Source organism: Danio rerio, chromosome 4, assembly GCF_052040795.2.
Source record: "Danio rerio strain M-AB ecotype USA chromosome 4, GRCz13ab, whole genome shotgun sequence".
In the NCBI taxonomy this organism is placed as follows: domain Eukaryota; kingdom Metazoa; phylum Chordata; class Actinopteri; order Cypriniformes; family Danionidae; genus Danio; species Danio rerio.
Window position 1 is genome coordinate 24640663 of NC_141024.2, and position 12559 is coordinate 24653221.

The following is a 12559-nucleotide window of genomic DNA, read 5'->3' on the forward strand; positions in this document are numbered from 1 at the left end:
CTTGTTTTAGCCAAGCTGTCTACATTTAGACCTCTATTAAACACAAAATTGTTTGCAGGGTTAGAAAATATGGTATAATCAGATTAACATTCAATATGCCTTGGTATTGTATAAATTGTAAATAGATTCACAGATCTCCATTCAGAACTTGAATGCCATCTTGGAAGATTATTTTTTACACATATGTTAACTGGCTAGTCATAGCCTGTAATAACTGGCTTAAACTGTTCTCCCAGTTGGTCAAGCTGGTGTTCAGCTGGTGTTTCAGTCTAGACTTGCAGCTTGTTTGATTTAGAACAGCCCATTTCCTGATATTGTATGACAAATTTATATTAAACATTATTGAGACCATACATGGACAAGGCCATGAAAGCATATAATGTAAAATTGTTGTTTTTGTCTGGTTTTCAATCCAGCAATCAACCCAAGGTCTCAGTTGAGAGAGAGAAAAAAAAAGCGACAGGAGTAGTACTTCATCTTTGTGTGTGTGAAACTGAATAACCATAACATCAATATAGCAGTCAACACACTACTGAACAGCCAGAAGTGTGTACAAATAATTGACAGAGCGAGAGATGGAGACAGTCTTACCTCTGTATAGTTCCAGTCAGATCACTTGCGTCCTGCCTGTGAGAGAAAAAGAGAAAATGTATTCAATAACCTAGTCAAAGACACACAAGCAATTTGGTTTGAAACTGGGGATTACATATATATGTACACATTTCAAAGCCACTTACATTGGAAAGTAACACTTTAAACTTTCTTTGGGAATCAAACCCATTACCCAGTTTTTGCTAGTACTGTAATGTGAATTGACGCTGACAACAGGGGTGCGGATCCAAACGCTGGTTTATTTAGCAGAATGGTCAGGCAAACAACGGTCAACACAAGGGCAAACAAATGTATACGGGCAAATCCAGATTCATAGTCAAAATAACAGGCAGATGGTCAAAAGGCAGGCAGTAGACAACTTAAAACAAACAAAACAAGGCTAGGTTCAAACACGGCAAGACAAGGCAAGGCAAAACGTGTCTTAATGTTTCCACTATACAGATTAACAAAACAGTTTGAGAGGTGTATATATAGTTTTTAATTAGTCCTGAACAGCTTCAGCTGTGTCTGTTTGCAATCATGGTGATCTAGGCCAGGTGTGTGAGTGGTGCCTGACTGAATTTGTAGTTCTTTTCTGGCAGGTTTTTAGTCCTCTGCATGTTTATTTGCACAGGCTGGATCGCTGGTGATTGTGACAAGTACCTTCCTTTACTTTTAAAGATTGCTTAAATTGGCCCCAATAATAATAATAATTAAACTATAAACAATACACCAAAATGGGCTATTATATTGTTTATTAATTTCCTTAAATTACTTTTTCTTTAAAGTACAAATGGACTGGAAGTTACTTGGAGTGTTTGGACTTTAGCAGTGAAAATGAAACCACACTGAACTGAACTAAACTGAACTTCAACTCTGAAAACCGGACTACCACGGTTTTAGTTTACTAGAACTTGAATTGAACTGAATGGAATTGAACTAGAATTTGCTGAGACTTGTATTTAAGTACATAGATGTACCTCCCACTGAATTGGAATATTCAATAGAATGTGTGGCTTTCTCTTTGTGCAACGTTCCCTTGTAGAAAATGAACAGTATGGATACGAATATTGTGGTTGAAGCCATCAAACTGGCATCAAAAAAGGACTGTAACTCCAAACATGAAAGCAAATGGTCAGACTTTGATTTAAAAAAACAAACTTTTTTTAATGTGCACAAATGAAATGTTTACTTTTATCGAAGAACAATGTGTGCTGGAAAAATAACAATTGTCAATTTTGATTTCAGAAAATAAACAACTATTGATATTCCAAGATCTATCCACACATTTTAATTTCAAATATCTTCAAATGCATCTGTGTTTATGTGCTTGTGTATTTCTGGTTTATGATAATACGGCTGTAATTAGGTGTGTATGCATGCACATGATAGTCCTCAAGTGTATGTGTTTATTTCTGCAGGGAGCTCTCATGCATGGCTTTAGCTGCAGGTGCATTCAACGTCTGTAAGATAACATTCACTTCACTGCTGTCTACATTACACACACACACACACACACACACACATTACACCCCCCTCTCTCCGTCTTTCTCTCAGCCGTCCAATCATCCACACCCTGTCTCTCTCTTTCCAATCCTTCCACTCTCCTGTCATTTCGGAGCGCTCGGCTTTTGGGAAAACATGAGTGCTGAATGTACGAGTCGAAGGGTGTCTGTATTAATGTCTCTCGCTCGTTCTCTCTCTCTCTCTCTGAGGAGAAGTAGACGGACATATGGAGCGTCACAAGCCACTGAGCCCAAGAGAAGTGTAGATGAAAAAATGAACAAAATGAGAGAGAAAAGGAATAGTATATGAGCACCTCTTCCAGCCTGCACTTGACATATTTTACAAAATATTATATACTGGTTATACACACACACACACACACACACATATATATATATATATATATATATATATATATATATATATATATATATATATATATATATATATATATATATATATATACACATACATACATACATACATACATACACATACACATACACATACACACACACACACACACACATACATATAAACTACATGGTAGCTATACACAATAAGGTGGTTCACTGAATTAAATTCCCCTCAGATTATTTAAAGTAATTTTTTATATGTTATTTTTTTTTTATATTAGCGGCAAAGATTTACATAAAATTTAAATCGTCAAATAGATGCCAGTTAGGTCACTCCATGCAAATACCCTAGAACAGATGATAGCCAATCACGTTTACACAACCCTGGAAAAGTAATGTTATTTGCTGTTGCCTTTGCGAAGAATAGACATGCACATATTTTGCGAATGAACAATGAAGCGCACAGAAATCGTTAATACCGCAGCCGCAGAAAAGTGACTAACTTTACAGCATGTGTAAACATCATCCCCGGTGAACGTGATGTAGATGTGCAGGGAGGAGATGTCTGAAAACCCAGTAACTGTGGAAAACACCCAACTTGAGCAGGATTTTGAGCGCGCACCATGCTGAGGACGTATGCATTATTTCTGCATTAATATACCTGTTATTGTTAAATTCTTACGAGAATGTTTAGTGATGTGTTGACTGCATTTATTTAGCAGTAAACTTAGCCCAGGTGCTAATGTATAATGCTAATAATGCTATAATAATAATGCTTTGCACTGTAAATTATTAAAGTGCTATGTTTTTGTGTAAAGAGTGGGTAAGAATTGTGGATATATGGCATAAAATTTGACAGAAACAGTATACATCAACATGCATTAACATGTAAATAATACTATAATATAATATAATATAATATAATATAATATAATATAATATAATATAATATAATATAATATAATATAATATAATATAATATAATATAATATAATAATGTATACAAATATATAAAATAATATAATGACAATTCAGCACACTTACTTTAAGTTTGCTTCTATGGCTACTTTTTAGTTCAATTATTAGGTTCACCTATGTCTTGTCTGCAACTTTTGTTTTATAAATAAAAATTGGCATACATTTAACACAGTACTATCCTACTATGAGGTGTGCTGTTAAATGACAGCCGCCCTCACCCCTTCACACACATAGACACAAACTGCATTATGCATTACATTACTGAGAATTACAATAGAAAATTGCATTTCTTGTATAATATAGTCTATATTTTGCTTTTGAATTCATGACACATGAGTTTCAGCCATGTACTGTATGCATATACGTGTGGCAACACTATGCATCCTCTTTAGTTTCTAGGAATAAATCAACTGAAATAAAAACCAGCAACCACTTTGCGCGACCTTTCAATTGCCTTTACCAGGAAAAAAATAAAAAAGCCATCCAGTACCATTTCAAAAACTGCCGTGAAAAGGCGGAATGCTATATTCAAAGAGCAAATCAATTGTGGCCAATTCACCACGGCTAATTTTGGCCCTCATTCAACATGGCACCCGAGCTCAGGTAATCAAAATGAACTCCCCGCTTTTGTTAGCACCAAACAGCCCACTCCAAATTGTTTTTCTTTCCTTTCTTGTGCTTTTTTTTTTTTGCTCTCATCCCTCAGTTCCCCAACTGCTGAGCTCCTGCAGTGTATATGTGTATATAAAAAAAGAAACCGTGCTTCCCACCGCATGTTAATAAATTGGTCCCCTGTGGACAACGAGGAGGAGGTGTGCGGTCATGATTCTGAAAGCTTCCGGTGAAACGGTCGCTGTTTGATAACAGCTGCCGTCAGCGCTGTCGAATAACAGGACGCCAGCTATGCACTTATTAATAGTGAATTATTCCTTTATTCGGACCCAAATGAGAGGGATGCAGAGGGAAAGCATATGCCGGCACTGGTGATCAGAGCAAAGGTGGGCTGGAGGTTACTTTCCATTTCAAAGAGTCACGCAGCGAGAGGTCTGTCCACACTTGCTGCCGTATATACCTTCGCATTGGGATGAATTATGCAAGGCCTTAACCCAGATGTGTTTGCGCATACAAACACATTTCTTTCTGTATTCTTTTTTCCGCCTCTTAGACATGCATGCATATCAGTGGTGGTGATAAATTGGGGTCAAGAAATCATAGATAATGTATTTCAAAGTTCTAGTTTTGTTCTGAACCGACTGGTCATTTCCATTCTGTATAAGAGAATAAAATAATTACTTGGGAAGGAAGCCACCTCATTCGCTAGCAATCGTCCACCTAGATGTCAAAATAACAAAATAACATCACAAATAAAATCAATTTGATATTTTTGACATATTTTTGGATGTCAATAGTTACGTTTTTATCCAAAGATGCCAATTAAATGTATGCGCAAAACTGGAATATCACATAAAAGACGTGCAAATAAAGCAGCGTTTAACTCCAAAGAGTCAAAGAGAACAAAATCGTCAGCTCCTGATTGACTGCCACTAAATATCAAAAGTAAAACTGGAATTTATTGAGGTACAGTAGGAGAAGCTACGACAATCTTTTCCTTATTTAATAAACGACTTGTGCCTCAGAAGACAATGCTAACACGCAATAAACATGTGGTGGTGTTTGAAGGCGTTAGACGCATAGCACAGACGCTCTTGACAGTTCACACCAGAAGCGGAAGAAGCGTCAAGCGCGATGCAAAGGTGTAAATAGACATCCTGTGAATAAAGTGACTCGATCATTTTCCGCAAATGACGTGCTTTTCATATCTGAACTTCAGCGGACATGCACGCCACGTTAACCAATCAGGAGGTGCGTGATTATGACGTTGCGCCTGTTGTTGGTGTCCCAGGGGCCGACAATAGACAACAGTTCAACAAACTGGGCTCGTCTCAGTCTGAAGCACCGCTGAAAGTTTCATCCTCCAGGTATAGTTTCTGGTGGAGTTTATGAGCTCACAGAGCTGGGTGCTCCTCAGAATGGATCTAGTGAACTCAGACATGACTCCAAACTAATCAAAGCTGTTTTTCAACCTTCCTACGAAGCTAAAGTCAACGGGCAGACAGAAGCCCTGCCCATGACGCTAATCTGTGTCTATTGTAAAGTGAATTTGATATGCGAGTGAGGTGGGTAAACTGAAAACGTTCTCGCGTATGTTTAAGTGCGAATTGCTCGATTTATCAGCATGTACCGTGTCTGGTGTGAACACAGCATCAGAGTCTACAATACTATTGACGGTTTTTAACGGCGCGCGACTTACGTTTACATGTGAAAATCTGATCTACCTGCTTACACTGCAAACATGAGGTTTGGATGAGTTCTATGAGGAACAAATACGATTCATATCTGATAAATTTCAACATATGAACAAGGCCTGAACGTGATTTGAGTCAATTGTCCATGTGATTTTTTTCCTGCCTAAACGTACTAGGGCCATATCCGATCTGTGCCACATGGAAGAATTAGACCACTTGAACCATGAAGTGCAAATGCAGCCTTTGTGAAATACATTTCTGTAAAACTGTAAAGCTATACTAACTTACTCATCCTACCAGAGTTTCTTTCTTCTGTTGAGTATAAAACAAGATATTCTAAAGCTGCAGTCATTGAGTTTCATAGTATTTTTTTGTTCTCACTATGGATGTCAGTTGCTTCTGGCTTCCAACATTCTTCAGAATATCTTGCTTTGTGTTTCAAACATGAAATTTAAACATGTTTTGGAAGCACTTAGGTCAGCAAATGATGACAAAATATTAATGTCTGGGTGAACTATCCCTATAATACGCACCAGATTCCTACAGATAAATTGCCTTATTAAAAAATAGAGAGTGGTAGATGGAAATGAAACATCTCCCCTCCTTTTCTGTCTCTATATATCACTCTTTCTTTCTAACTGCTCCGTCTCCATCTCCTCTCATCTGTAATCATTATCTCTTTTTCTCCAACAGCCCACCATCTGTGTGCCTGTGTCTCTTTCGCTCATTCCGGCGCTTTACTTCTCCGTCTATCTGTCTGTCTCTCGCACAAACTCGCATCCTCTTTCTTATCAAAGCACTTGTGCAACAGAGTGTGTTTTGCAAGTATGTGTTTTGCTTGCTTGAGAAATTCATCATGGTTTTGAGTGATAATGCGCCGGTATAGACAGGTGGAGTGTTTTTAAAGTACTCCCGATAGACTACGGCTGACAGCAGTCGCTAAACTCGGTCCTTTCTGGAAAAGTCTTTTTTTTTATTTATTCAAAACGGTTCTGAATACATAATTATAACACAGTGTCCTAAACAGACACGGCATATCAGGTTTACGCTGACAAGTAATTTGTCTGTCCACACTAATGTGACATAATCAGAACCAAATGGAATGGTTAATGTGGGTAGTTTATGATCAACGGGACAGCTGTGGGTGGGGCTATGCATACTGCGACAAAAAAGTAAAACAAAGTGACTCACAGTATGCGCAACAAAGTCATATTTATGAGTAATACCAAGTCAACTTCAAGCCAAATTGCAAGGATGTACATACACTCTACAGTACGTGCCAATGCCAAATTCAGTTGTACTGTTGTTGGGAGTGGTGAATGAACATCGAATAAGTCACGCAAACATCTGTTGGTGAAATGTTAGGCTGTATGGAGTGTTGACAGTAACACTGAAAGATATGTAGGTTATTTTGGATTGTGTCTTATGGCTCTCAAGCTAAATATGGAAACAAAACAGAGGGAAAAGAAGTAAAGTCTGGTTTACTTCCCTCTACTGACAAAAGTCTGCACATACCAATTAAGAGCAAAATATGAAGAAGCAATTCATTACTTGGACCTACAGAACAGATGTGTCCTTCACTGATGTTTCACTTTGAGTAGCTCTGAATGCTTCATTTTATGAAATAACTAAGTCTGTGGACATCTCATACAGTACTGTAAATTAACTAAATGAATGGCCGTGGTTTATGGCTAGCGGACAAACGGAATGACCCCAGGGATGGCATTTCTTTTAATTGAATGAATAAGACATCAGGAACTGAAACAACCTGAATGAACCTCTACTTTGTGAACTCCAGGATTGCTTAAACTTTCGCCTGGAGTCTTTTAGGTGTCTGTTTCATGGTCATTCAAGCCACAGGTTATCCGACCGCTATGTCTGTCCGATTTGAGTTGGGTAAACTGAAGCCGATACTCTTTCCGGGTGACTGGCACTCAAAGAGAGGCTTGTTTAACCTCCTGGAAGGATGGAAGTCATTGACCCACGACTTCACTCTCATCTTCTCTGACAAGATTTAAACTCTGTCAAGGTTCATCCCAAATAGATTTAATGTTTAAAACACAAGCAGAGATTTTTGAGTGCCATAGCTTTTGATATTAGCATCTTGTTCAATTTAACAGTCCAGAATCATTTAAACTTGGTGCAAATGATCCAAAAATCCTGCCCCCACTTCGGTCTGACAAGCTTTCAGGATGAGGCATGTATCTTCCCATCAATTTGTGCACTATTGTATATTGCCCATACTTTTTGGGTAACCGGTGTCTGCATTGAAAGTCCTATATCAGCCAATAGTACTACAATACATGTTAGACAATATGGATAACAGCGATGGGGCACAGAATATTGGCATTATAATTGGCTGGATCCTCGGTCAATCGAATGGGTTTAAACAAAAGAAAGCTACTATGAAGTTTTTGCTGTTTTATGTTATTTTGAACATCATAGACATTTCAGACAGCACTTTCGATCACTGCTGAAAAAACTAAACCCTGCCTCCCTCAGTTTATTTGCTTGCTTGAGAGCAAAAGAGAAAAGGAGAATGGGTGACAGACCACAAACTTGTCTAGGAAGTTCAACGCCAGGCTTCATTTGACAAGAATTGCTCAAAGGGTGAATTTACTGTTCCAAGCCTAGACCCTATCAATCTAACACACATCGGAGTTCTACAGTGGGTTACATAACCTTAAGCAACAGATTAGACAACACCATTCATCAATCACCCGCACCCTCCCTTTCTCATAAGCTCCATTACCCACAAGCCCTCACAGAACTCGGTTTATGAGGCATTATGAGCTATTAAAGTCTGTTGCTAAAAATCCATAAACATAATCGCAGTATGTGTAACACTTTCAAAATGAAGACGGACGCCTTATCAAGAACCGTAAGAGAAAGAACACACAGCGCGGCTATGAGACTGGCATGCATAAAGTCAAACTGTCCCAGGACACATGGCTAATGAGGAACTGGCTACACTATCAATTCATATCTCTGGAGAAAGAGGCAGACAGAAAGAGACAGACCCACACACCAACCTAATTATGATTATGACATTTAAATGAAAGGTGCTTGCACACGCGAAGGCTGCAGTCCCAATGCTAGGGTATTGTAGATGGTTACCAGGATGTTTCTATATAGTTGCTAAGGTGTTTTTGTTTGCAAGCCTTATTTTAGATGCTATTTCAAGTGTTTAGTGCAGATGTTGAGATTTCTGAATGGTTATTGGTTCCTTAGTTGCTGGGTTGTTTCTAGGGAGTTGTTAGGCTGTACTGGGCGCACTTAGGCTGTATTACCTCTAGTTTTTAGCGCAGGTTTCTAAGTGGTTCACTACACTCTGAGAAATGAGAGCCACCACCAGGGCATTGCTTTTTCCATAAGGTACACATTTGTACCTAAAGAGTCCATATGGTACCTCAAGGGAACATAATCGTTTCAAAACATTTTAAGACATTTCCACTTTTAAATTGCCTTGGTGGAACCAATATGGACCCTCTTAAGGTACAAATATGTACCTTTAGTTAAAGATACCGTCCCAGTTTATGTCTGATAGTGTAGTTCCTAGTTACTTTGTAGTTACTTTGTAGCTGCCTGTCGCTCTCTGAGTGGCAACATGCTGCAAACACAAGTCTGTGTAGGTCTACAACATGGAGAATACAACCAGCCTCTGAGGAAGATGAGAGAGGATCTTGTAAGCTCTACTGGTGCTACTATTGGCTGTCACTCAAGAAAGTTGCCCTACATGTGCATAAAGTTGAAGGATTTTAACTTTGTCGCTTCAACCTGGTCACCAATGGTTGATGTCACTTACGTAGATGAGGACACTGTACATTGCTCGCTCTCTATAGAAATGAACGGTCACGTGTTGCTTTGCCGCTTCAAGTCATTCATAGTGTGAATGATGCTTTAGGATGTTCACAAAATGTCTGTGGTTGATCAAGTGCTCTGAACTTTGTTAGGACACTTCAAAGCAGTTTCTAGAGTATTCTGTGTCTTTACTAGGCTTTTTAGAAGTGATGGCTTGGGTGTTCTGTGTAGTTCCTATGATTTTTAGCACATTTATTCCATTTCACACCAAGTGTGACTAATGAAAGTGTAATGACGTAATGAAAATATGATGCTATTATGCTTTTGAATTAAATCACAGAGTCCCTATGGTGATGTTCATTGTTTTTTATGTTTTTTTTTTTTTTTGAGCAGTGTGTGGATTTTGTACCCCCATTGTGCCTTTACGAATGGGCTGTCCTATAAAATTTGAGCTTTAGATCACAAGCCTGTAGAGACTGCTGTTGCACAAAAGGATGAAACCGGTGGCTGTTTTGGAACTCACAAAGAAAAGTGTTACAGAAAAAATGAATATTGAGTGTTTGTTCTTTTTCTAGAACTTTAAGTGGCTACAAAAATACTGACCCCACTACCCCCTCCAGAAACAAAAGTGGAAATTGATTGCTCAAGAATTGGGAAACAATGCTAAATACTAATGTTGTATTCATTATTTCAGTTATTTATTAAATGTAATTCATTTTACGTATTGTTTAACAGACACAAAATGCATTGTCAGGGATTCATTTGTTGAAAGTGTTCACGCAGGGCTTAGTGTGAAATGGTCCTTACTAAGCAGTTTCTGGTGTGTCCTTTCATAGCACATTTCGGTCTTTCAAGAGCCTCTTGGGTAGTTGACAAGGATATGCTTTGTGGTCACTACAGAGTTCAGAGTCATTTTTATTGTTGTCTTGGAGTAGTTTTTAGCACAGTGCTGGGCAGAGGGGTAACATATTCTAGCTGCTATGCTGTTTTAAGGTTGTGGCTTTGTTGTTTCTGACAGTTATTTATTTATTTAGTATTTTCTATGCAGCAGTGTTTGACACTTAGTGTCTGCATGCAACAAAGTAAGCATTCCAAACTAAAGTAGCGAAACGATATTTCTCAGAAAAAGAAAGTGGAATCAGTTTAGAGGGTGACTATTGCCCGAGGGCAATTGATGGGAAAAACAGACTGGTTGCTTGGATGATTCCAGGTGGTTTGTTTGGTGTTTTGGGTACTCAGGTGCCTTGGATAGCTGCTAGGTAGCTGTTTAGCGGTCTATGTCCAAAAGTTTCATCCCTAATCTTTTAAAATATTTTAGTTCTGCTATTTTTAATCTACAGGAATTTTCACCAAATTATACATCAAATCATTTAAAAAAAATAAAAAAAGAATTATCTCAACTTTTAGATTTGCTATGTATTCATATTCACTTTTTAGGTGAACATTCACTTTAAGAGTTTATTGTAGCAATGTCTAACTGCATTGAATTAAAGAACAAAACATAGTGCCATCACAAAAGAGTCCAGGGGTCTTAAAATGAACATTGACAGGGCATCTTAAATACACCGCACGCATTGTACCAAACACTGGAAACACAGCAAGGTGCTTCAAAACACACTAAGATGTCTATCTAGTGCAAGTTTGTCCAGATCAATAGTTTAAAAAATAGCACAGACGGACCACAAGAACGCCTCCTGTGTGAAAGATCCCTCACAGCACTCACTGGATGCTAGAAAATGGGATCGCTATACTGTGTGTGTGTGTGTGTTGCTCAGTAGACAGATGTGCCCCAGCAGCTGTTCTAGATGCTCTGGCTCACACAAGCACACACACACACACACACATGGCAGTGTATCACCTGACGGCAGAACTCTGGTACGCCGCCAAACTCTGATCCTGCCAAAAAGTATCGCTGCCAAATAATGACCCGGCAGAATAACATACCAATTCTTACGCCACTGCGGAGAAGCAAGCAGAACATATGTACATACCCACCATATGGGCTACATTTTGTTTTGACCTCTTTGTTCTGCTATCAATGACAGCGAGTTGAGCAGCCTCGAGCGTCTGTCCTAGATGAAGTGTGTGTGTGTGTGTGTGTGTATGAAGTTAGAAAGAAGCTAAGCCTTTGGGAGCTGATGTTTGAGTACTACAGTACATTAACTGTCCTAGTTATTCTGTAATGTATGCACTAGCAACTGCTTGCTAGCTGGCTAAATGTGCTCGCTCAAAGCTTTCTTTTTTATAACTCTTTGTTTCAGTTACATGCAGTGTTGTTAATTCAGTTTCTTCGCTTCAGTGTTAGTATATTGTGTACGTTCAAGAGCACTGTGCTCTGATGCATGACCTAGGTGCCCAAGTGCAGTTTCCTTTGTTTGAAACAAAGCAAAGTCACATCCAAAGTATATTTAACAGGTCTATAGCCAGCCTTCTGAAAGGGTTGGTTGTTTTTGTTTTGTTTTTTTCCAAAAAGTGGACCTTTTTGCAGTTTAATGCCTTATTTTCTATTTATTATGTGATTTTAGTGACATTTTAAGCAATTCACAATACATTTTTTAAAATAAAAATTACATCATATATCATTAAATAAAAAAAAAAGAAATTTGTTAAAGTTTTAAATTAAAAACTGTAGCACATTGTCAATTACTTGGCAAATAACAAATTGGCCAGTACATTCAACTTTCCTCAGTCAGAATTGAACCCTTTGAATAATAAAAATACAAGTAGTGACGCTACTAGCTTAGCTACGTTTCTTAGTAGCGTGGCTGTAGCGTCGATACTTTCTCAATCAAATAGCTTTTTCAGTCGTGAACCTATTATTTTAAGCAAGTAGCGAAGTAGCGTCCACACAAGCTACATTTACCAATTGTGGATCATTAATTGATGCCATTGCCACTCACGAAGCTGAGAAGCCGTTGTCTGGCCAATGAAAGTAAATCCATATGATAGTGAGAATGGTGAAATCATCTTTGTATTTTACGATTGTGGAAAGCAAACTTTTTGGTGAGTTACGGCCACCTA

At 38.3% G+C, this 12559-nt stretch overlaps 1 protein-coding gene across 25 annotated transcripts in view; it reads right to left on the bottom strand.

Annotated features, from left to right (window-relative positions):
• The window catches only part of celf2 (cugbp, Elav-like family member 2), a 439402-nt gene that overhangs the window by 191541 nt on the left and 235302 nt on the right, over positions 1–12559 (bottom strand). For all 25 annotated transcript variants that reach the window (XM_087246169.1, XM_087246167.1, NM_194401.2 and 22 more), the window contains one exon: positions 592–627. In XM_087246169.1, coding sequence (XP_087102295.1) covers positions 592–627 — 36 coding nt within the window. The remainder of the gene's footprint in view (positions 1–591; positions 628–12559) is intronic.